The sequence below is a fragment of the Oncorhynchus clarkii genome, chromosome 6 (genome assembly GCF_045791955.1).
Source record: "Oncorhynchus clarkii lewisi isolate Uvic-CL-2024 chromosome 6, UVic_Ocla_1.0, whole genome shotgun sequence".
NCBI classification, from domain to species: Eukaryota; Metazoa; Chordata; class Actinopteri; order Salmoniformes; family Salmonidae; genus Oncorhynchus; species Oncorhynchus clarkii.
The window spans coordinates 56,506,299-56,532,869 of record NC_092152.1 but is presented as its reverse complement, the minus strand read 5'-3'; the positions used below and the strand labels follow the sequence as shown (position 1 = coordinate 56,532,869).

Sequence of the window (26,571 nt, the reverse complement as noted above, 5' to 3'; positions counted from 1 at the left end):
CTCCCCACCCCAAAAAAGTAAAAAAGGGACTTTTTCTACTAGCACTGACATTGGTGATAAACACATTGTTGAGGGAACATGTCCTATCATAAGATGTACTAAATGTAAGTCGCTCTGGATAATAGCGTCTGCTAATTGCCAATTTTTGTATTTTTTTTTTTAAAATAACAATAATGTAATCAACCTTTCATGTACTAATTTCTCAACATGTCTTCTTCCTGTTTTCCCTTTCCCTTCAGGTATACGAGGTCAAACAGGGAAGTAATGTGGTGGAGAGGATCAATCTGTTCATCCACAAAGTGACTGCGCCACTTCATCCTAAAGTGGAGCCAAATAGACCCCAAAATGTGAAGCATCTTTCCCACCCATTCTCCCGGGAAAAGCAGCACCTGTGAGTATAGTAGTAGCACTGAGACCTGTGGCATGGGTTCCAGGGGTTTAGGCTCATCATTGAACATTAAGCACGTTCTGACAAGGGATCAAGGATGCAGAGCTCAAAGGTTAATGGGTCTACTTCCAGTACCATGCATGTGAGAAATTCAAAGCGGCCTGAAGTGTTTGTAATGCGATAGGAAAGAAATGTATTTGCAATTCAAGACATGGGTACAATGCAAGAGTATAGCTATTGAAATTATTACAGTACTGGTTGTGGCGTTTTTAACACTATAACCGCTAAAGCAGTCATTCTGACTGCTCATGAGTTTAAAACAATTATTACTCTGCCATTTTTAAAGTTTTGCCGCCTCAGTCCTTGACTTATTCATAAATAAGTATATATAACACACTGCCGTTGTTAGAATCTCAATAGGACAAACAGAACTGGAGTTATAACCAGTTTTATGAGGACATGCCATTTAAAAAATATATAATAATAATAATTGGGGGTGGGCACACAGTGAGAGCGTGCGTAATTTACAATGGCAAGACGACCAAGATGAATGGATGCACATGTTGCGTTAGCGACGCTGCAAGAGCCGATTGAAAACAACTCGGAGGCGGGAAGAAATTAATCATGACATCTCTGATGATTATTGTTCTGATTCTGAGCCTCAGCCTGAATAACCTACGCCTTCTAGAGTTAAGAGCAAACAAAGCCAGAATGGTGGGCACTGCGTAGGTCCCCCCCCTGCCATTACGAAATGTAACAGTGAGACAGGAGAGCGGAAAGAATGTCACCATTTAGATAGAACAAGCCGATGACATTTGCTACATGGCGATGATCAACTCAAAATGTCATTACGGGGTAAGGAGACACTGCCTGGGATCTGTCTGTTGAGCCGAAAGCGTTCATTTTAATCCTGTATGTCCATGGAGCAGTCGGTGGACAGAGCGTGTATATGGAGAGCTTCTGGTCAGACTTGTATGGGATACTTTTATTTGGATAAAACATGTCACGGGATCACTTCAGATTTTGCTAACGAAGTAGCAAACACATTTGACATGGTATCCAACGTATAAATAATTAACTCTTTTTCGCTGCTGTCATATCGACACTTCTTATAATGCCATTATTGCTTATGTGCTGATTTTCACTATTTATTAAGCACACTTGGGCTTATAATGATGTTTAGGCTACTGATGTTTTCATCATTAGACTGCGCGTCTTGCTGTCTTGGTAGTTGGGTTATTATTATTTTTTATTTTTTTTGGGGGTGGCTCATTTATACAAAAAATAAGATGTTAGCGTGTTCAATGGACATACTGTATGCTTTCTGTTTCATAGCTGTAACAAAGGCACTCCACTAATAAAATTGATTGAACACTTACATTTTTGTGTTTTTATTTTGTCATTTTCTTTACATACGGTATAGCCTACAGTAACATAATCTAATGAAAAAGCAATTGTTATTTGAAATAAAATAAAGAGTATTCTGTTACGTTAGACCTTCATAAGCACAATCTAATTGTCATTTTTGGCGATCGCATATATGAAATATATTACACTGTTAGTGTTGCAGTAAAAATGACTGCTCATTTAGCTTGAAGGGGGGGGGGGTCCCACAAGGCCCAGTGGTTTTAATGTTAAAAGATTTTAATTAGTGAGCTGGATGCTTTATGTGTAGAAGATGTGATTATGTATGAATGATACAGGCTGCTACCTGTAATTATTCATCTCAGTAGGTGCATTTCCCCTTAATGTGATCTGGCTGAGCTGAAATAAATGGAATTGAAATGGTTCTTCTACCCCCGCAGTCTTCACCAGTCTTGAGCTCTTTGTCATTTTTGACATGGCTAATGGCCCCACTGTGCCTTGACAGTAATAATGTAGAGGTGCAATCAACAGGCCCAAAATCACCAGGCACAAAACCAACGGATACAAAATCAACAGAAACAAAATCTGAACCGAGATGTTGTTTGGAAGACATCCACACTGCTATTCAATATTATTTTTAATCCGAGATTTATCCTCTGATTTTCCGGGAATAGTTAATCTGCGTTTGGATTTTAGAATATTATGTATTGTAAAAAGCACAATATTTGAATGTGTTTTGAGTGAGGCTAGTCAACAAGCTCGGTTTTATTCAAGAGAGTGGGCATAGAGGTTACAGGCTATTTTGAGCTCCTGACTCTCAATGAACACTGTGTAGGCCAGGCGTCTGACTAACACTAGCTACCAAGACATGTTGCAACCGGTATTATCCCTGTAGCCACCCTGTATTGTATGTTTGCTCTAAATAATGACAATGTGTGTGACATGTTGGCCACACACACACACAAAAAAACATTGCTCTCCACGTACCTAGAAAACTAACATTTTTTCTCCTGGTTGAGTACATGGCTCTGTTAAATAAACTGCTGACAGAAGGCTCCTCTGTATTAACAGGTTTGATCTCTCAGACAGAGCGTCTTTCTTCGACAGCAAAACCAGGGCCTCAATAGTAAGTACTATAGATCTGCTTGAATGATGGGCAAGTCAATGAAAAGCCCTTCGCACCACAAGTAAATGTATGATTTTGCTAATGTAATTTACTTTTCATTGGATTCTTTCTCAGTCAGCGTATGTTGCTCGCAGTGGAGATGGTGTAGAACTTTACTGCTCAACAGAAACATCACTACTGAGCTAAAATGACTTTTGGAAGATTGCTGTGAAGTTTGAAAACAACTTGTCCATCAATGCATTTAGAGTTGTTCATTAATGGCCAGGAGCTGAGGTCCATTTCTTAACAAATTCATGGCACAAGACACGGTTTCTGCCCTATTTGGATGGGATTCTCACCTGAGATCATCTTCATACATTGCAGAAGTATTTTTGTATTTATTTTCATGTTTTTACCCATTTAGGTATATGAAGTGTTGAAACGTACAAGATGCACGAAAGCCAAATACACCATGGGTAAGTCCCCTATCTCTTAAGGATATTACAATGAATTTGGATCCTTTAGGGGTGTAAATGACATCTGTCTTATCTTTCTAGACTGCACTACATGTAGTATGCTGTGGTAGAACATGATTGCTATTGTGTGCCTTCTGCTTGATAGTAAATTTGATCTCTTGAAAATGACGTTTACAGGAATCACCAGTCTCCTTGGCAACGGTGTTTACACTGCTGCGTACCCTCTTCACGATGTGAGTATATTACCACACATATCAATACCCATGCGAAGCCAGGCACTCTGTGACCAGATATAATTCTGTCATTACTTGCCTTGCAGGGGGATGTTGACGGCATGGGGGCGGAGGCCAATGACAGAAAGGTGAGGCGAGCAAATCATTGGTCAATAAGCAATCAATGAAACCACAAACACATCCATTATTTGTGTCGCTGTTAGCGATTATCATAAACCAGGAAAGGACAGGAAAGTCTTGTCGCTGGCGTCGGAGCATATCGAAAAGGTTAAAGCACAGAATTCAAAACGCTTTCTAAACACAAGCCGTCAGCAACGCTGGAGAGGAAAAGCCCCCTTTGGCTTAGATAATAATTATACTGTATGTATTGAAAGTGTCACCACGGCAACAGGCTTAATCCCTTTTCACCATCCTCAAGCATTGTACGACAACGAGTCTGGTCGAATCTAAGCGATTTAAGCCCAGAGCAAAGAAAATCTAAAGCCTCAGAGAAATACTCAATTCCCAAGCTGCGATATGGCAGTGGTATTTTTTTCCCCACCCATCTGGTGTAGTCCATGCACAGAGCAAATTGAGTGCTCTGTCACAGAAATGACTTATGTCCTTGAGATGACGGCATGATTACATTTCAGAGGCTATGTCGTTATGAGTTGTTCCATGGTTTGTTGTTTTTCCAGTCGTGTGTTCTGTTACGCTAGACTGGTCTATGATGAGTCACAAGCATCACTAATTTGTCTTGCAAAGTGGGAGCTCTGTTTGGGAACAGACGGGGCCATTTGGCTGGAGGATAGTAACCTACCGAAGCTCTGTTTGGTGCTGTGCCATTGGGACTACTGTTCAGTGTTCATTAAAAAAATAATATTTGTGAGGCTCTGATGGCATGACCCCTGGCACTTCATTAGTGAAACCTCATGTATGACAGGCAACATGAGACCAACAGTGAAATTCACTTATATTATTTAATGCAGATACACTCTAGGAACGAGGGGCAATATAAGTGTAATCTAAATAACATTTGATGCTCGAGGATGACCTTGACATGTCAGACGACACAGACCACAAGCACCCTGTCCCTACATGCTGATCCTGGGCCCAGTTGCATAAAACATCGTAAGTGTTTCCCTTAAGTACGAAAGTCCAGAGAGGACATATGAATAAAAATAATTCCCTCGTTATCGAGATCACAACTTATTTATCCCATGATCACGACATAACAAAAGTTGTTTTGTCGAGATCCCGAGAAACTCTATAAATAGGAGTGGACGTAATGATGATAGATTGTCAGTATGGCTGGGCGGCAGAATCCACAGTGGATCGGCGCATGCGTTTTTATTGATTGCTACACTAAGGGATGGTACATTTCATGCTAACATCATGCTTTCGTTTGTGTTTGGCGCTCATGATCAGTTTATAAGTTAGAACGTTAGCAAGCTAAATGTTCCTTACCTTGACCTAAGAGCTTCTGAGCTCGTGGGGTATTTAAGCCCTGAATGATGCCTGACAGGCAGCCCTGTCTCCCAGGCCGAGTGCCACCCCAAAGACCACAGCCAATCGCATGCCAGCAACAACGCAGATAACTTGGCTAGTCTTGTGAGGGAGTGAGCTACCTAGGTAGTCTTGTTAGCTAGCTAGTATCTCGGGCTTTGTAGTAGTCATTATTATTATTATTATTATTTTAAAAAATGTACCCCCTTTTCTCTCCCCAATTTTGTCTCATCGCTATAACTCACCCAACGGGCTTGTGAGGCGAAGGTCGAGTCATGCGTCCTCCCGCCAAACTGAGCTTCTTAACACCCACCCACTTAACCCGGAAGCCAGCTGCACCAATGTGTCAGAGGAAACACTGTTCAACTGGCGACCGAGGTCAGGCTCCCGGCCCGCCACAAGGAGTCGCTAGAGCATGATGAGCCAAGTAAAGCCCCCCCGGTCACACCCTCCCCTAACCCGGATGACACTGGGCCAATTGTGTGCCTCCCTATGGGACTTCCGATCACGACCGGTTGTGACAGCCCGGGATCGAACCCAGGTCCCCTAGGGAGGCCCAGTAACAATATTTCTGACACCTTTATCGGAATCCCACAGTTCTTACCTTTCTACGTAATGAGGGTAGTATACAAGAGTATGCATAATTTAGAAAATGCCACCAGAGGGGGTCAGAGTTTAACAGGTTAAGGGGGTTTTGTGGTAGTTTGAAGGTATGTACTGCAGAAATAGTATCTGGTTACCATGGAGACGGGCTGATTCACTGACTGAACATCTCATCAAAGAGCTGACATTTATTTTGTGAGCTAGCAAAATAGAACTTCTACAATCAAGACAGGATAGCCAAATTGCTTCAGAAGATAATGAACCACATTTCTTGTAGTAACTTCTTTCTCAAATTGTTTCTATTCGTTTCTACTAGCTGTATAGCTATGGATTGTGCATCTTCCATTGTTTAGCTAGGTAGCTTAGCAGGTTGATGTTCTCCTATTGTAACCAGGGCAGATAAATGCAACATTCACCTTCACAAATGCTGTTTACATTGATATCCACACTGAAGGAAGCAGTTAAGGGGCTTCATAGGCACCTTTAACTTTTTTACTTAATTTAAGGGGGAATTCACCTTAAAATGTGTTCTGCACCTGATTCAAGTTAAGGAAACTAGAAGGGAAAAGATCAGGGGAAAAAAAACTTAAGGGGTTTTATGCAACTGACCCCTGGGCCTTAATGGCACTGATTTCTTTGGCAAAACTCAGGCAGCAAATATAGCATTGTGATGTCACGTGTGCTCCCTCTCCGGCCTCTAGGTCACCAGGCTGCTCGTTATGGCGCACACCTGTCACCATCGTTATGCGCACCTGCATGTCATCAGACTCACCTGGACTCCATCACTTCCCTGAATACCTTCCCTATACATGTCACTCCCTTTGGTTCCTTCCCCAGGCGTCATTGTTTCTGTTTCATGTCTGTGTTTCTTGTTTTTGTATTATGTCCTGTTTATTTGATTAAAACACTCAGTCTCTGAACTTGCTTCCCGACTCTCAGCGCACATCGTTACAATTGAGATCACAGCATAGCTGTGACTAGTAACGGGCTATGCAATATTTCATAAGGGCTTTGTAATGGGACTTACCTTTTCCTGTCAGCATTGTTTAAATGAATAATTTGCATGATGGATTTCAATCATTTATGAGGCCAAACTGACTTTTCCTCTGTTCTATAATGAGATAAGAAGATATATTAAATGTAGTCTTCCATCATGGTTTTGCCTCTAAGTATTGTTTAATTTAAGATGTTGTTTTACCTGTTATTGTCTCATCAGATCTTGTATGAAGAATGGGCAAGCTACAGTGTCTTCTACAAGTACCAACCAATTGGGTTAATCAGGTGAGAGAATCCTGCTCTAAACTCTAAGACATGATAATGCAGAGACTATATGCTATACTGTATTGTAGCAATCAAAAAGACAAAGTATTATATCATTGTCTCGGCTTGAGTTAATCACCATATCTGAACTGATTCCTGACGTATGTACTCAGTGCTGCTTTCCTTCCTCTCCTGCAGGAAGTACTTTGGGGAGAAGATTGGCCTGTACTTTGCCTGGCTGGGGGTTTACACCCAGATGCTGATCCCTGCTGCCATAGTGGGGGTCATAGTGTTCCTGTACGGTTGTGCCACTGTGGACAATGACATTCCCAGGTACAATGGCATCTTACAACTACAGTTAAATCCACAACTACACTTGCATGGTTCGATTTCTAACGGCATGGAAGAACAAGTGATGGTTTATCAATAACCCAAGAGCTGCTGAACACAGTACTGTACAGACATGCTGTGATTTTGTTATTTGCTTTTCATTTTGAGTCTGTGCGTTCTTGGTGGGTTTTCTCTCTCCCCTGTATGTATCTATAAGCGACCCTACCTGTGTAGCGCCTTCTAACAGTCTGTTGGTCTGAGTGAAGGGACTCTGCCAGTTAGGACAGTATGTCACCTTGGCCATAAACCAATGCTCATGTGGACCTTGTCACCACACAGTCTACCTAGAGCAGAACGATTGGGCGGCAGACCCACTTTCTGATCACGTATCCTCCTGTAGGTTTTTGCTCCAACCCCAGTTGTAACAAACCTGATTCAGCTTAATCAACCAGCAAACTATTAGAATCAGGTGTGCTAGATTCGGGCTAAACCTGCAGTACGGTAGCTCTCCAGCAGCCTCGTATGTCAACCATGCATACATTTCTCACTAGATTCTGGCGTCTGTGGACATTCTAGGATTTGCGTGCAACATATACACGTTTTCATTGATAACTCAGACCCATACTGTATTTCTGCGCTCGTTAACGAGCGTTACAACCCCGCCTAGAAAACGCCCTCTATTCACCTTTTATGGTAAAAAAAAAAAACAACACCCTAATTTGCTGTATGATTTGGAGATGTTGAATCTGGACCATGACAGTTTATAAAAGAGAGAGCAATGGCAAAGTTGATCACATTTCTGTAAAGGTGTGGGCAGAATGTTTTTGAAGTAGTTTCTTTTTTTTTAAACAAAAACAATTCATGCTGCCTATACCTAGAGCCAAACACTGGCCGCACAATCTACAAGATTGATTGTCTATTGAACAGTTTAAAAGTAAATGCTGCCTACAGCCAACACTTCTAATCAAAATACGAATTGCCGTTCAATGTTTTGTTCATCAGTACATGATTGTGTTTCTGTCTCCTACCTTGGTATCGGCTCTGAGATTTAAACAGGCCATTGTGTTGCGCTCCTATTGCACAGCAATTCTGTAGCCTACCCATACTGTCATAGGCTACCGGTCTATTTACTTTCGAGCATGGTTGGCTATTAAATGAGCGATGGAATGGTAGCCTAATAATTGTTGTGTATCAGTAAATAAATGCTGCTATGCCATCTTCTTACCAATGGCAAATGCACCTGTTTTATCACTAGACCTATGTTTTTATTAGCCTACTAGAATTACTGTTCATCAACCACCACCTCCATTTCCCAAAATGACAGTGTTTGCTTGCAATACAGTTGATCAACCACTAGAAGTTGTGCGTACGAGATTTGCGTGGAGATACCCACACTTTCCCATCAAGTTCAACATTTGATAAATACCAACCTTTTGCGGGAACTGGTGCATGCAAGGTTTAGTCTTTTTTTTTTTTTTTTTACATTCTTTCATTCCTGGTTGCTTTTGGACTCTATAGCCTCTCAAACTGGTCATTTAGTTTATGCTGACCATTCTGGTTAGACCTCTTTTTACTGAGGCTTTCCACTAATGTTCTTTTCCCACACGCAGCATGGAGATTTGTGATCCGAGAAACAACATCACCATGTGCCCACTGTGTGACCGCGCTTGCAGCTACTGGAAGCTGAAGACTGCATGCGGCACGGCCAGGGCCAGCCATCTTTTTGACAACCCGGCCACCGTCTTCTTCTCCATCTTCATGGCCCTCTGGGGTGAGCCGTCCCTCCCGTGTTCTCTCCCTCATCTTCTGCCAATAAAACAATGCCATCTGCTACAGACCACAGGACCAGGCAGTCCTGCAGAGCAACCTGGTCTCAGAGTCACCCTACTTTTGTTTATGACTTAAATAACCATCTGTCTTATGTAACCATACCAAACATAACATGTCATACTAATTTGTGTCCCGGATTTCCATTTACTATGTTAGTCTATGAGACCAGGAAGTGCAGGAGCCACGGGAGACCAGTGTCAGTTGCCATTAGAAGACAGTCCTTTTGAGTTAAAATAATGATAATGGTTTGGATTGTAGGTTCCTATATTTGGAGGAGATAAGATCGTGACCTGTTTGAGTTTCAGAGATGTTGATCTTTTTGACTATATTTATAAAGTATAAACCCTGGTCCCTGGTTCTTTTTCGTACTGTAGTCATTAAGCAGGGGTGGCTATAAAAAATATGGTGGCAAGTCTGATACTGTTCATTGCAAAATGCGATGATTTTGTCCAATTTGTCACATACGCTGAGGGAAAAAGTTTGACATGTGGCTTGATTGAGCCATATTATGCAGTAAATGTGCCGTGATTGGTTGAAATTGTGAGTCCCCTTTGTTATGCGGTGATCGGTCAGTTTTAATGACACATTACTGCAATGAGTTGACTGTTTTAAGTGGTAATAGTGCAGTAATTGGTCAAATTTGCAAGCCCTTGCATAATAGTTTTGAAAACCAAACCTTAGGCAGTAACTAGACCTAGGGTCTGATTTCAATGTTGGACTCTTTTGGCAGAGCAGGGGCATTCAACCAGGGGTCCGTGGGGGTACTGCAGGGATCCGCATTTTTTCCAAATGTATTGCTAGCACCAACTGAATAAAGGAATTTTGAATTACATACCTATAGTCGAAAATAGGACAATATCTTATATCTAATGTTGTCAACTTTATTTCTCAACTCCTAATGTTGAGCAAATAACACTCATTGGATCCAATTACACTAACTGGAGTATCTGACAGACTTTAAAAAATCATCTGTGAATAGACTGCAGTGTGGCTGCTGGTAAGCTTTCTTGACTTGGATATACATTGTTGCCAACCATGGCTAACCTTTGTCTCAACAGCTGCTCTTAGGAGTTCCGAGTTACCTTTCTAGCTTATGGGCTATGTTAGTTTACACTTTCTCTTCCAATTATGTTGGGAGATCAAAATAATGAATAACTATCTACCAAATCTATACATTTTAATATATTGATAATTTTTTTCTCCTTGCCATATTATTATTATTATTATTATTATTATAATTTTTTGCTAACGTATGATGGGGGTCCCTGGGCCTCCGGTTTGCCTGGGAGGGGATCTCTGGGCAAGAAAAGGTTGAATACTCCGGCATAGAGGAACTTCAACATTGCCGACGTCCGTCAGTACACTTTAATAAAATACAAAATAGTAGCTAGCAAGATGGAGATCAGAGGTTATTTTTAATGAGTGCATTTCACAAGTGGCTAGTTTTACATCAATTACCTTTCTAAAACCACTGCAAAGGTTTTGCTTTCAAACTTTTGGTTTGAATCGCGACGTCCTGGCATGTCTGCCTCGTGATATGTTGGTCGAATATTCTGTCTGAATAGGACCCACCCTGGATAGAGTAGTGATGTAGGCAGAGATGTAGTTCCTCTATGCCAAAAGAGTCCATCGTTGAAGCCAGACCCTGGTCACTGTTGCCTAGTGTCTGGTTTTCGAGACTATGCACAATATGCTGGCTATTGTTGATTTTGCAAAAACTAATTTTGATCGCAAAATCCTGGAGGGACTGATTTTAAGGATGGGTTGTGTTTTGTTTCCCAGCTACCATGTTCATGGAGCACTGGAAGAGAAGGCAAATGAGACTCAATTACATCTGGGATTTGACTGGCTTTGAAGAGGAAGAGGTGAGCCTATGCCTTTGTTTTGGACCTGTTTGGCCAATTTGGACATGCACGTCTAATACAATGAGATATTATTTAATCATGTTTTTTCTTAATCATGTTTTTTATGTTTTATATTATGGTGGTTCCTGACGCAGGCACACAAGGTTTGAAATTGATTTTATTTATTAACTTAATTTTCTTGCAGCTTTCTCTACAGCTGCTGTTACTCAATACTAACCAACTTTCCCCCCGACAAGGTTTATATCACTCTCCCTCACTCTGACATTCTTATCTATGTCAGACAGAATTCATGGTATGTTACTTGTAAAAAAATAAAAAATAAGGCATTGTTTATATGACCCCCTTTCAAACAGTCCCTTATTTGCCACTTTGAGGGGTGAGGGGTGGGAGTAGCTTAGTGGCGATCTGGCCATCATTGCAAGTTTCAAAGTTTATTCACCACATCCACAGGATACAACGGATGTAAAACAGTACAGTGGCATGCTTAGTTGTGAGCCTATTTCCCAACAGTGTAGTGATATGAAATAACAAATAAAAACACAAGAAATATGAGATAAGATCAAGACAATACCGCAACAACGACTAGGTCTTGAGACGGAATGTAATGTACCACGTTTTAGCCCCACCCCTTTTTAAATATAAAGAAGAGGCAGTGTAAAGAAGGTGTCTTTTTGTCTAGATATGGAAGGAATATCTGTTCTCTCTCTTTTTGTCTCGCTCTCTCACTAAGGTGCTTCTTAATATCCCCTGTCCTTAAAAAAAAAAAAAGTTGAGTCACTAGGTAGCACCTACTGATGTTAGCAGAGTTGACAGTTGTTTCCCCTCATACCTGCCTTACCACCAGGGTGTCTGGTAAACTGTGCTTCGTGACTGCCTGCCCCGGTTCTCCCTCGGGTCTTTGCATGTCAGAGATGGTTAAAAGACACTTGCTTAGCCTTCTCCGTTTCTGTCTGCTCGCACAGTTATGGGCTTGTTTCTGTTTAATATCAAATGACTGCAATGACTGTTTTATGTTTACCGGTAGATGGGCTAAGGTTGTTAAGTAGACTGGCAAGATAATGAATAGAACCCGTAAAGGTATTCTAGTAGGGTGTCCTTATCAAAATGAGGGTGAAGTAAACATTTCCAAATGCATGAATGCCAAACTCATTTTTGAAAGCCTGCATCCCCTCTTACAGATACTGTACTCCTAACATTGTTCTGTCACACATTTCCTCTTGTATGCTAGAAATGTTGGTGGTGTACCCCACCGCACTGAGCTGAAACACTTAGCAGATGACCGAGTTTTTTTTTTGTGTGGGTGTTGCTATGTTCTTGACAACTGGTAAAAACGCCATTTGACCTGTTAGTTCCTCCGTTTTGAGTAAAAATGTGTTGATACCGCTAAGGTGATACCGCTAAGGTGATACCGCTAAGGTGATACCGCTGGACGAGCGTGTATATTAATGTGCATCTGTCCCCTCTAGGATCACCATAGGGCTGAGTATGAGATCCAAGTCATGCAGAAGACCCTGAAGAAACAGGATATGTCTCCCAAGGTAGGCCTTTTCCCTATCACTCATGTGCCTCTTGGTGGGCTGTCAAACACACCATAAATATTATTGCATTATTTATTTCATTCTATGTATGCATCCATGCATAGAATAAATTAATTGTTGAAGATTATTTATGGTGTTCAGTGTTTCTCTCTCTGTTATTTTGCTGCATCAAGTGTCTGTTGCGCTGGTGCTCTTGACTTATGGTGTCCGAGATGGGGACTGGGACCTAATGGAAGCACCACAGACTGCTTCTCCCCTCTCTCTTGTCTCTGGGCGACATTTCCTATTCGCGAACACATATGCGCTATGAGTAAAGGCACTGTTACGTAACACATGGTTTGTCGTTTGTCGCCTCCCACTTTTTGTTCTCTCTTGAACTTCACCATAAGTTATCGACGTAGTCACAGTCCAGAATTGTATTCAATGTCACCGATGAATGCCAATCTAAAGTTGGACTCCTATATAGATGACCTCAATTCTACTGCCACTGTCTCCACATGCACGTCTCGTCTTCTCCTAGGCTCTAAAATAAAATGTATCCTGGAGTTGTCCACAAGCCATAACACCACCCTCAGGTACTCCTATCAGCTATTTTATTAGTCTTAGATGCTCTGCAGTCTATAGTAAGCTGAACAACCTTCACTGTGTCTGTTTATTGCTGCACAACAATAGTTAGCACATGTTGGATGTCAACATATGCCAGGGTGGTTGTTTATGTCTGGCTTCCTCTGAACTGCAGCTCGTGCATGTCAGCTCCTTTCTCATCAGACCACGAAGGGGTCATTACATTCCCTTGCTCATCTGGAACCACGGTCTGAAGTCGCTGACCCTCTTATTTATTTTTGTATTATTATTTTTTTTTTAGACACGTTGAGATGCGGTTTGACTGCACAGTTTTGTGTCCAGGAGCTCAGATTATGTGTGCTTGGCTGGATCGGCATCAGTCCGCTCGGGGCGAGAGTCGCTCTGACTTGTTTGGAAATGGGTGTCAGCATTAAGCAATCACGGCTGAGGACACATTGCTGTCAGGTAGTTGTTTAGGTTTGCTCCTATTTCTCACCTGGTTGTGTGTTAATTACTCTGTTTCAGGATACAAAAGTGAAACTGACATGTACAGACCGTGCACCAGCATATATGATGGGACTTTTCATAATGCTTTTTATGGTAAGTTGATGTGCCCAGGGCCCACACAGCATGTTAGTTTGTGGTATTAGATCCAGGGATGTCACTAGGATCGGGCTTTCAGGGATTTAGCCTTGAATGATTTTGGGTTAGCCCCAAGGCTTTTGCGCTGCTGCGACTGTTACATTTTGGTTGTTGTTTTAAGGTGAACTGAATGCATCGCTTAGTTCGTAGAGCCGGGGGTTACGTGAATTTTCCCAAAGTCATCCAAGCGTTATAATAAAACGGAAAGCAATTGCCGTGTGTGGTCAACTAGATGGTCATTTCAGCACCATTGAGACAAGCACAGGAACTCATCTTGATCAATCAATGTCTGATTTTTTGTTTTCACTGAATCTTCATTTGTATATTTGGTGACACAATTAGGCCGGGAAACTTTATCTAAGTTAAAGTGAGTGCTCTTGATCATTAGTCTAGCAGTTGAAAGCAATGCAGATCTTTTGGACACACACACACACACAATTAGGCCTACAGGTAACTCCCAAAATAATGGAAACACTTGAGTAAATGAGGGATACAAAGTATTTTGAAAGCAGCTGTGGACAAGTCCGGTCCTGGAGTGTCCTGACAAAAGGAAACAAAAATATTTAGGTTGACTTCACCCAGTGTCCAGAAAAATTAATTTGCATGGTATGCTAATATGTGCATGTTTACTTAGAGATATCCCAATTTGCATATTTCAGAAACATTTTAATACAAAAAGTATTTAATTTGTGTTTACATTCAACTGGTAAAAGATGATTTGTGATACGATCAAGATAAAGCAAATATATATATACCTTTTTATTAGGGCTTGGTGCCTGGCCTTAAACAGCTCATGAAGTCAAAGGTTTTCTTCTCTCGTTCCTCTGCAGATTGGTGTGACCTTTGCTGTAGTGTTCGGGGTCATCCTGTACAGAATCTCCATCAGGGCTGCCTTACACATGAGCTCCAATCCCACGGCTCGCTCCAACATCCGGGCAACTGTCAAGGGCACCGCTGCTGTCATCAACCTGGTGATTATCATCATCATGGATGAGGTCTACGGTGCCGTAGCTCGCTGGCTCACTCTTCTTGGTTAGTCGCTCAAATATGAAAAGGATGCTGTGATTTCACAACTGTACCATATTAGCAAAGCTCTCCCTGTATTAGACCCTACAGTCTATCTGGGAGTGCTACCTGTGTCCAATGTATTTACCACGTTTTTTAAAACTACATTTTTAACTACTTTTTGGTGTTGTCAACAAAAGCTACAGCTCTGGATGATAACCCCCTTGACCACTGAAACCTCTTCAGTTCTTCATCAGTCAAGTGATATAAACTCATTGTGTTTTTATTCTCAGAGGTGCCCAAGACTGACAAGAGTTTTGAAGAGAGGCTGATAATCAAGACCTTTGTTCTGAAGTTTGCCAATGCATTCTCCCCCATCGTCTACCTCGCCTTCTTCAGGGGCAGGTTGAACTCTCCTCTACTCTATTTGACTAATAAGCTTCTCCACAACTCAAACATCTTAACAGATATTCGACCATAGATACACTTTCACCATGAAACCTGATTTTGTGATTAATCACTTGTTTTGTAGTGTGATTTACGCCTCATAAGGATGGTGGCCAATGAACATGAACTTTTTTTCAACCTGTATGTCCACAGAATGGTTGGGCGTCCTGGGGACTATGTGTATGTTATCGGGTCATACAGGATGGAGGAGGTAATCAACTGTGTTCATCTTTGTTTATCTTTAAACATTGACCAGAATGCCTTTTTAAATGTTGACCAAAATAAGTTCTAATGATTCAATGCTGGATAATTAATGTAAATATTACCATATGCTGTAATGGTTATAACCCTCCCTTATTTACGAAGTAACAGGGGCAAGATCCGCTGTAGGTATCCCAGGGCAGTTGTATAGGTTCCAGGCCGGGTGCCCTTGAGCCCTATCCTAAAGACAGGTTGCTTTGTAGATCAAATCAAAGCTAGCCAACCTTCAAACCTGTTAGATTGAGATTACCTCTTATCTGTGTGTCTGACGGGGTTGACTGCTGTCTCGTCTGCACACCAGTGTGCCCACGCAGGTTGCCTGATGGAGCTGTGTATTCAGCTCTGCATCACCATGCTTGGCAAACAGCTCATCCAGAACAACCTGTTTGAAATCGGCATCCCGTAAGTACAGTACAGAGCAGGCGCCATTCTGTCTGGATGAAACTAGGACATAATCACACACCCACTCTCTCACACATGCAGGCACACACACACACACACACACACACACACACACACACAAGCACTAAAAGAAAGATGCTCAGGGCTAGACTCATATTACTACCATTTCTTTTCTCTGCTCAAAACAGTAAAATAAAGAAGCTGATCAGGCGTCGGAAGTCTGACATGGACTCTCAGCAGCAGGAGGACTATAACATGACCCTACAGCGTCATGAGAAGGACCACTTCCTGGGTCCCTTTGTGGGCCTCAGCCCAGAGTACATGGAGATGAGTGAGTCATATGTCAGTATGTCCAGTAAAGCTCCTGACAGCTTACTGAGGATCAGCCGCCCTCAGCCCACCCTATACCAAATGCTCGTTATCACACGAGACAGTAGGGAAATGAACTACTGCGGTGTGCCGTGAGTAGAGATTTGGAGCAAAGGAACATAGAGATCATAGATATACTATTTAATTCTAGGGGGTGTGATAAGCATGTCTGATTGGATTTTCCCTTTTAAGGTCAACCAATTACTGCCGATGAATTACTTCTAATGTACTGTGCACTACATACATAATTGGTCAACTAATGTACATTAGTTGACCAATTATTTTAAGCTTTTAAGCTCTTGCTATTGAGGTCAGGTCTTTGTGTGTGTTTATGCAGGGACGACACAACCATGTTTGTATGAAATTGGCAACTTCTATAAATGTCACTGATTACGGCGTAAAGAGCGGTGTTACCGAGGATAACATTTTCTTGCTTGCTAATTCCAGTAATCACTTTATCGACGGCATAGCTTGACATTTGATTTAATGATGAGAAATGTTGCTTCATGCCGCTCACGGTATTAGAGCCTGATTAGTTGTAAAACCTCCAATGTGGAACCCTTTCTAAAAATGCATATTCTCTGCTTGAGATAATCTATAGTGGAGGAGCAGAGAACTGTTTTGTCTATGATGCCCACGTAATCAACGCAAGTGGATTTAGTTGACCTGATTTCACTTTAGTCCTTAGTAGATGTCTTTATCAGTGGCTTCTTTCATAATTGCAGCATCCGACTGAATAACTGGACAATCTCAAAAGCATGTTAATTGAAAAGACACATTGTGTAAGACTATATTACTTACTGTATACCAGGAGCGTTGGGCCAGTAACTGAAAGGTTGCTGGATCGAATCCCCGAGCTGACAAGGTAAACATTTGTTGTTCTGCCCCAGTTATTAACCCACTGTTCCCCAGGCGCCGATGACGTGGATGTCGATTTTAAGGCATATTGTTGTAGCATAGCAGTACCTATATACACTGACTCAAAGATTCAGTCCATCTTTAGGTTGGTAGGCATGCCTGTTTTTAAGTGGCTTTTTCCAAGGGTACTCGACTGAAAACCAGCTAGGTTTAATATATGGATGCAGCAGACATGAAACCTGCACACAGGCACAAAAGGCCAGAGTGTTTGTACCCATTCAGAATGTGAAGTGGGCAATTTTGTATATATTTTGTTGCTTTGATCTCTGGAAGTTTTACCCAGTACATTTCAGTAAAGTTTCTGACTGGCGACCCGGAAAGCGAGTGCCAAAACATGGCGTGTCCTCACTCCACCATCTCATTCATGTTCATCTCTCATATGTTCTCCTTGTAGTTTAATACTGTGTATTTTAAATGTAAACGCATATCTAGTGTAGTCTGGAATTAAGAGCAGACTATTATAGGCTTGTGCTCCTCTTTCCACTTCCCTCTATACTCGTGCTCCAGTTATCTAATCTACCCAGCATGCTTTGTGTTGATTTCCTTGTGGTGATGTCCATTTGAATATCATTTTTTTTCTTTTCTTTTTTTAACTTGCAGTCATCCAGTTTGGAATGGTGACCCTGTTTGTGGCCTCCTTTCCCTTGGCACCACTCTTTGCTCTGCTCAACAACATCATCGAGATCCGTCTGGATGCTAAGAAGTTTGTCACAGAGGTCAGGCGGCCCATCGCAGCCAGAGCAAAAGACATTGGTACAGTAGGTTTCCATCTCCACACTTTAACAGCACTGGTCTATTGATGCTCTAATAAAAGGAACATTGTTACTTAATTGGAGAGTCCTAGACTTTACCCTACACAATAGATACCAAATTGAATTAGATTGCAGGAGTTTCCCATCTGAAAACACAGGTCCCTCACAAATGTTTTGGTCTTGTTTGTGTGATTACGTAATTGAGTCAGTCTCTGACTTTGACCAAATACTGTGGCTATTTGGTTTGAATGCAGCACATTTTTAGCCTACAATAATGCAGTAAAATCTAATGATCCTTAAAAGCCCTTATTATATCCATTCAGTATATCAGTGAGATATACATTTTATGTTAATGTTTTTCTGGTGGTGCACATTTATGGTGTGACCATTATACATTTTTTTTTAACCAATGAATCAACCATTGCGTCTACCATTTTTTAAATGAAAATCGGTACATGTTATGAAGCCTGCTTGTCTATTGGTGTTTCGGGCATATCTCTATATCTTATTTGTTCTCTCAGGCATCTGGTATAATCTTCTGAGAGGGCTCAGCAAAGTAGCAGTCATTGTAAATGTAAGTGCATACCTTCACATGAATAAAAAACATCTTAACGTGTTCATTATTTCCAGATCTGTTATACAATGCTGACATTTTGTCATTTGCATTAGTGGACATTTGAAAATAATTTTGGTCATCACACCACTCCCCTCTCCTCTGTCTGCTCTCTCCAGGCGTTTGTGATTTCCTTCACGTCAGACTTCATCCCTCGACTAGTCTACCAGTACATGTACAGCCCTGATGGCTCCATGCACGGCTTTGTCAACCACACTCTGTCCTACTTCAACGTCAGTGACTTCCAGCCTGGCACTGCCCCTCTGCAGCCTATGCACCTGGGGTATGAAGTGCAGATATGCAGGTAAGACAGTTAAAATATTATTGCCCCCCACGATGAAATCGGGAAGTGGACTATGAATCTGTCTCCGTGTGTGTGTGTGTGTGTGTGTACGTCACCACTGGCCCGATTTTTGACTTGGGAGAATGATATCTTGCCATAGAGGTCTGGCATTTACAAAATTACACTGATTGGCCAGATGATGGTGGTGCTATAACAAGCGATAGAAAATGGCAACTTTGAAAGGTCACGCTCCTCCCTCTGTTTGACATAATGTCATGAAATTCGCTACATAGGTCCCTCTCCTCACAAGGAACAAGTTTGCCTCAGCGACCCATAAAATCCACCATGATGGATTTTCCGCCATTTTGAATGTTGTGAAAAACACTAAAAACGCTACTCTGGTACCGAATTATCCATCTGCACGAAAGGTCTCAGTGCAATATTTTCCAGACTAGTAATTAAAACAACATGGCCGCTATTGACCAAAGCTAATGGTAATTTACCATAGTAACTGGAGTCTTCGACTTGACCCTACACAATAGATACCAAATTGAATTAGATTGCAGGAGTTTCCCATCTGAAAACACAGGTCCCTCACAAATGTGTTGGTCTTTGTTTGTGTGATTACATAATTGAGTCACAGAATCTATGGTAACTTTTGTCATTTATACTTAAATAACTTTTATTTGTTATCTGTGTCCATGAGTTTATATTAGATAGATCATATGGTTCAAGAGAAAAATAGCCTAATTAATGAAAAAAGCATCTAATCAACAATGGCAATCAATCTAATCAACAATGGCATTATTTTCAATAAACTCTGCAACTATTGACTTTCTTCACAACTTCCACCAGTTTGACGACAAAACATTGAGAACAAATACACTACAAGACCAAAATCTCAAACATTTAATTCCAAGATCATGGGCATTAATATGGAGTTGGTCCCCCCTTTGCTGCTATAACAGCCTAGATGTTGGAAAATTGCTGGAGGCACTTGCTTCCATTCAGCCACAAGAGCATTAGTGAGGTCGGGCACTGGTGTTGGGCGATTAGGCCTGGCTCGCAGTTGGCGTTGCAATTCATCCCAAAGGTGTTCGATGGCATTGAGGTCAGGGCTCTGTGCAGGCCAGTCAATTTCTTCCATACCGATCTCGACAAACCATTTCTGTATGGACCTCGCTTGTGATGGGGGGCATTGTCAAGCTGAAACAGGAAAGGGGATTCCCCAAACTGTTGCCACAAAGTTGGAAGCACAGAATCGTCTACAATGTCATTGTATGCTGTAGTGTTAAGATTTCCCTTCACTAGAACTGAGGGAACTATCCCGAACCATGGAAAACAGCCCGAGTCCATTATACAGTTGGTACTATGCATTCTGACAGGTAGCGTTCTCCTGGCATCTGCCAAACACAGATTTGTTTGTCAGACTGCCAAACCCAGATTTGTTTGTCAGACTGCCAGATGGTGAAGCGTGATTCATCACTCCAGAGAAGCGTTTCCACTGCTCCAGAGTTCAATGACGGTAAGCTTTACACCACTCCAGCTGATGCTTGGCATTGCACATGGTGATCTTAGGCTTGTCGGCAATGGAACCCCATTTAATGAAGCTCTGACGAACAGTTATTCTGCTGACATTGCTTACAGAGGCAGTTTGGAACTCAGTAGTGAGTGTTTCAACTGAGGACAAGCAACTTTTACGCATTACGAACTTCGGCACTTGGCGGTCCCGTTCTATGAGCTTGAGTGGCCTACCACTTTGCGGCTGAGCCGTTGTTGCTCCTAGACGTTTCCACTTCACAATAACACCATTTACAATTGACCGGGGCCGCTCTAGCAGGGCATACATTTGACGAAATTACTTGTTGGAAAGGTGGCATCTTATGATGGTGCCACGTTGCATGTCACTGAGCTCTTCAGTAAGGCCATTCTACTGCCAATGTTTGTCTATAGAGATTGGATGGCTATGTGCTCGATTTTATACACCTGTTAGCAATGGGTGTGGCTGAAATAGCCGAATCCACTAATTTGAAGCGGGGTCCACATACGGTGTCCACCTACATACCAATGGTATTCACAAAGTTGATGGTTTAGGATGCTTTACAGCTTTGTCATTCTATATTATTTAATATATTTTACATGTGATAAGGCCACACAGTGGGCCAAAGATAATTACAGACACCTGTAATAATCTGTTTTGTGATAGATTACATAAACAACCAGAATTTTGGTTTCTTTCAAGGAGTTTATGTTGTAAACTTCACAAGTTTCCAGTAATATATCGTCCCTTTGCAACCATTCTCAAGACTCAACATATGCAATCACATTCATATCGACCACACAATGGCACTATAACGGGCACATGTTTTGTTACTTTCAGTATAGTCTAGGTTGAATTGGGAGAGGATATATGGACATGCCTGCTTCCCAATATTGATGACTTATGTCATGCAGGGAGAGTTGAGTGGGGACAAATGGATTGGGTTCAGTCAGTTCCATCAGTCATCCTAATGAGCCTTCTCCAACTAGCTAGTTTATTCTTGTGGCTAGAAGATGCAGTGAGGATTTAAAACTTGTCTGCCTTAGTAGGGACTTGGGAGAGTGTTCAGAATCATTCTGTTTTTAGCAGAGTAATAGTTTTTTTTCTCCCAAAATATAGATGTTAATGCCATAGTTGTACATTGTGGGTGAAATTCACTCCAATGAATGTGTTTTAGCTGTCACACTGGTGTGATGATATTGGCTACACTATCGAGCTACTTCCCCCAGCAGTGCTCTGCAAGCGGGAGCGAAGGAAACACTGCCCAATGATTTATATACACCGAACAAAAATATAAATGCAACATGTAAACTGTTGGTCCCATGTTTTATGAGCTGAAATAAAAGATCCCAGAAATGTTCCATAAGCACAAAAAGCTTATTTCGCTCAAATGTTGCAAAAATGTGTTTACATCCCTGTTAGTGAGCATTTCTCTTTTGCCAAGATAATCCATCCACCTGACAGGTCTGGCATATGAAGAAGCTGATTAAACACCATGGTCATTACACAAGTGCACCTTGTGCTGGGGACAAAAGGCAGTAAAATTAGCAGTTTTGTCACAACACAATGCCGCAGATGTCTCAAGTTTTGAAGGAGCGTGCAATTGGCATGCTGACTGCAGGAATGTCCACCAGAGCTGTTGCCTGATATTTCAATGTTAATTTCTCTACCATGAGCTGTTGTTTTAGATAATGTGTCAGTACGTCCAACTGGCCTCACAACCGCACATCATGTGTAACTGCGCTAGCCCAGAACCTCCACATCCAGCTTCTTCACCTGCAGGATTATCTGAGACCAGCTACCTGGACAGCTGACGAAACTGTGGGTTCACACCACTGAAGAATTTCTGCACAAACTGTCAGAAACCGTCTCAGGGAAGTTCATTTGCATACTTGGAGTCCTCGCTAGGGTTTTGACTTGACTGCAGTTCGGCGTCGTAACCGACTTCAGTGGGAAAATGATGAATCACAGTTTCAACAGTAGCAGATGGCAGACAAGTGTGTATGGTGTTGTGTTGGCGAGCGGTTTGCTGATGTCAACGTTGTGAACAGAGTGCCCCATGGTGGCAGTGGGGTTATTGTATGGGCAGGCATAAGCTACGGACAACGAACACAATTGCATTTTTATCGATGGGATTTTGAATGCACAGAGATACCGTGATGAGATCCTGAGGCCCTTTGTTGTGCCATTCAGCCATCACCTCATGTTTCAGCATGATAATATACAGCCCGATGTCGTAAGGATCTGTACACAATTCCTGGAAGCTGAAAATGTCCCAGTTCTTCCATGGACTGCATACTCACCAGACGTGTCACCCATTGAGCACGTTTGGGATGCTCTGGACCGACGTTTACGACAGCGTGTTCCAGTTTCCGCCAATATCCAGCAACTTCACACAGCCATTGAAGAGAAGTGGGACAACATTCCACAGGCCACAATCAACAGCCTGATCAACTCTATGCGAAGGAGATGTGTCGCGCTGCATGAGGCACACCAGATACTGTCTGGTTTTCTGATCCATGCCCCTACTTTTTTTTTTTTTTTTAAGGTATATTTGACCAACATATGCATATTTGTATTCCCAGTTGTGGAATTTATTTCATTTTCCTTATGAACTGTAACTCAGTAAAATCTTTGAAATTGTTGCATGTTGCGTTTAATTTTTTTGTTCATTGCGTACACTAGATGACTGACAGAGTGCGCTGTTTTGAAGCCACCAAACATTTGTCCGTCTTGGCGCTAACCCACCATTTGTATAAAAAAATAAAAATAAAAAAAATGCATTGATTAATGTGTACATTTAGTTTTTTCCATGTTTATGACATGACACCTTAATGCATACTTTTAAATTGTATCATGTGAGCTAAACAAAGTAGCTAACATAGCTACCGCCAGCGACGTGATACAGCTGCCCGGTGAAGCAACTGCTGCCCAATGGGAAGCAACATTGGTAACTGGGAATCACTCTCGATACTAACGTTACACTGTTGCACTTGTCATTCACACCGACTTGTCATTGCGATAGCTTGTTGCCATGTCACGGTGACATCCAGAGGGTGACCAATACTACAAGTTATTTCTCCCTCGCCCATTGAAATAATCACTTTATTTTACAAGTTTTAACTAGAGCCATGCTGCTGCTGTTGCCAGCTATCTAGCAATTAACTAGCTAGCTGGGAAGGGCTCATCAGGACGACTGATTAAACCGAATCCGTTCGTCTCCACTCGACTCTCAATTTGTGCACCAGGCGTGTCCGGATAGCCTCTCCCGTTTTTGAATTGTTGCCACTAATTGTCCCAAGTGGGGGGGCTGCATCATTTGTGCGGGGCCGACATGTTTACTGTGCCTTGTTTTCAAATAGGTATTGCATTCATGAGAATGTGCGTGAAGGCTATCATACTCGTTGGATGCGTTGTCATTTTATAGTAAATAATTTTGCCAATTCTACCTTCTCTCCAGATACAAAGACTACAGAGAGACACTATGGTCCAATACCCCTTATGACCTCTCCAAGGAGTTCTGGGCTATACTGGCTTGCCGGCTGGCCTTTGTCATTGTTTTTCAGGTCAGATGCCTACACAAAAACAAACCCAAGAGTCATTTGAGGGTTCAATCTTTTTATGCTGAAAGTGTTTTATCATATCCTTTTGAATGACTGTTTTTGGAATTGTATTGAAGGAATTGTGAAAGAAATGCCTCGCTCCATACCGTCTGTTTTCCCTTCTAGAATGTGGTGATGCTGATGAGCGACTTTGTTGACTGGCTGATCCCAGACATCCCCAAGGACATCAGTCTGCAGATCCACAAGGAGAAGATCCTCATGGTGGAGCTCTTCATGAAGGAGGAAGAGGGCAAGAAGCTCCTCCGAGATAACCACACCAACCAAAGTCCTTTTCAGCCCCGCTCTCGCCCTGCCTCGCATGCACCTTCTAAATGCTAGTGCCCTAGGGGGCGGCTCCATCTGTCCATTCATCTAGTCTGTTCAAAAACCTTCAGTCCCTCTGTCTGGACTTGCACACTTCACACACACACAGTGGCCTACTCAAGAAACGAGGGAGGCATTTATTGGCAGGCTTTTGCATCTGCACCCCTTCTGACTTGTAGCAAGTCATTGCCCATCTTTTTGGTGAACCAGGTATCAGGCAGAGGGCTCAGAGTGTTTTTTATAGTACAATGCAGGAAAACATGTAGATCTTTTTTGAATATGCAATTTTGCTAGCTAATGTTTTTATTTTGTAACTTTTGCCTTTTTAAGACGCTGAGATCAGGTAAAGGAGCTTGCCATTCTGCCTGTTTACCATGCCAATTTGCCCTTATGTCATGTTTTTTTATGTCCTGTTTGTTATTATACTAATTCATAACTATCATGGGCTATGTTTCCATCCAATTGGACAGATTTTCATGCAAATTTTCCCACCAGAGATGTTTCCATCAAATTGACATGTTGCAGATAAAAGTATGTCCATGATGACGTAGTACACATAAAAATACCGTTTGCAGTTAAATTCCAACTTACCTAATAAAAACAATTGCCTACAAGTTAAAGGTTTCCATCACATTTTCAAATTTACTGATGGTTTTCTCACAAAAAATGTTACGTTATATAGCGAGTCCGCCCACTCTGGTATTGGCAAGTGCGCTCTAGCCAATGTATCTGCGCGCTGTTGGCTAGAGTGCGCATATAGCCTACATGATGATGACATTATGGACAAAAAAGCAAGATTATTTTAATTTGTCAAATAGCAGCCAAGCATCGACGATCATATCACCAGAATAAGATCCTCGATATTTATTGGCAAGCAGCATCAAACTCATCACCTATCACTTTCACTACCATGTGAAGTTCATCATAATGGATAGAAACTGCTTGCTTTTCCGACGATTCGTAGTGGCAGGACCACACGTCATCGCGTCACTCCCAAATCAACTTCGATATGATGGTTATTCCACCGATATCTCGCATAATTAATTTTACCTACACAAAAATAACCCACCTTGTCGATGTTTGCAAGGTTTACTAAACATTTTACTGTTTCCATCAGACCTGTCACATTTTTTACACTGACATGTACTATACTAGCATAAAAAGGTTGGCTGGAAACCTGGTTACGGAAAATGTATAATAGCCATGTTGTGAATAAAATTCTAGCAATGCTCTGTCAAACATTTAGAAGGGGGCAATGGCCTCCATTTTTGTTTCATAAGCACAAATTATTTTGGAGTTTTTATTTTCTGATTAACAAAAATTTGAATGGATCCCATGCACAGACAACTATTTCAAGGAGAGGAAGAATGTATTTTGTCAGCTCATTTTGTATATTGTTTGTAAGTAAACTATACTTTTTAATGCATATCCAATACACAGTCAATATTGAATCCTATTAATATACAGTCTACAAAACATTAGGAACACTGTCCTAATATTGAGTCGCACCCTCTTTATCCCTTAGAATAGCCTCAATTAATCAGGGTATGGATTCTACAAAGTGTTGAAAGCATTCAACAGGGTTGCTGGCCCATGTTGACTCCAATGATTCCCACAGTTGTGTCAAAAAGGCTGGATATCCTTTGGGTGGTGGACCATTCTTAATTCACATAGGAAACTGTTGTGTAAAAAAAAAAAAACAGCAGCGTTGCAGTTCTTGACACTCAAACCAGTGCGCCTGGCACTTACTACCATACCCCGTTCAAAGGCACTTTAAATCTATTGTTTTGCTCGTTCACCTTCTGAATGGCACACATAAACAATCCATGTTTCAAGGATTAAAAATTATTCTTTAACCTGTCTACTCCCATTCATCTACACTGATTTAAGTGGATTTAACAGGTGACATCAATAAGGGATCATAGCTTTCACCCGGTTTCACCTGGTCAGTCTGTGGAAAAAGCAGGTGTTCCTAATGTTTTGTAAACTCAATGTATATGATTTGTAAAACAGGATCAACTTTCATAAAAAAAAAAATCTTAACACAAGTTAAACATTAAAAGCCTTTTTAAAACCGCATGATCAAATGAAGCACAAAAACAAACGAGAATATTAAAAAAAAACTTCTATCCTTTGTGGTACCATGTCCCTGTTCCCTGTTTTGCTTGTTTGTGACCACAGTTTTTTTTATACAGTATGATCTGTAAATCTGTGTTTAGGAATGTGACTGACCTTTGATTTAATCCCTTTTTTTGTGCCATAAGACTTCTGATCAAAGAGGTGTTTTAAAAAATAAAATGTACTTCACTTCAATGGAATGACATGGAACCTGCCCCCCCCCCCCCCCCCCCCCCCCAGACTGTTGGAATGA

The 26,571-nt window shown here is 41.6% G+C and overlaps 1 protein-coding gene across 3 annotated transcripts in view; it reads left to right on the top strand.

Moving 5' to 3' along the window:
- Positions 1-26,487, top strand: part of LOC139411336 (anoctamin 1, calcium activated chloride channel a) — a 40,038-nt gene extending 13,551 nt beyond the window's left edge. The window contains exons 5-25 of one of the 3 annotated variants that reach the window (XM_071157584.1): positions 240-391; positions 2,825-2,879; positions 3,283-3,334; positions 3,512-3,567; positions 3,654-3,695; positions 6,872-6,936; positions 7,114-7,248; positions 8,856-9,016; positions 10,858-10,940; positions 12,407-12,478; positions 13,568-13,642; positions 14,515-14,716; positions 14,983-15,094; positions 15,290-15,347; positions 15,699-15,799; positions 15,988-16,130; positions 17,687-17,839; positions 18,360-18,412; positions 18,571-18,755; positions 23,735-23,840; positions 24,003-26,487. In XM_071157584.1, coding sequence (XP_071013685.1) covers positions 240-391; positions 2,825-2,879; positions 3,283-3,334; positions 3,512-3,567; positions 3,654-3,695; positions 6,872-6,936; positions 7,114-7,248; positions 8,856-9,016; positions 10,858-10,940; positions 12,407-12,478; positions 13,568-13,642; positions 14,515-14,716; positions 14,983-15,094; positions 15,290-15,347; positions 15,699-15,799; positions 15,988-16,130; positions 17,687-17,839; positions 18,360-18,412; positions 18,571-18,755; positions 23,735-23,840; positions 24,003-24,215 — 2,274 coding nt within the window. In that variant the 3' untranslated portion in view covers positions 24,216-26,487. Of the gene's footprint in view, positions 1-239; positions 392-2,824; positions 2,880-3,282; positions 3,335-3,511; positions 3,568-3,653; positions 3,696-6,871; positions 6,937-7,113; positions 7,249-8,855; positions 9,017-10,857; positions 10,941-12,406; positions 12,479-13,567; positions 13,643-14,514; positions 14,717-14,982; positions 15,095-15,289; positions 15,348-15,698; positions 15,800-15,987; positions 16,131-17,686; positions 17,845-18,359; positions 18,413-18,570; positions 18,756-23,734; positions 23,841-24,002 lie in introns of those variants that run through there. The other 2 variants (XM_071157585.1, XM_071157586.1) reach the window with 2 other exon arrangements.
- Positions 26,488-26,571: the final 84 nt, after the last annotated feature.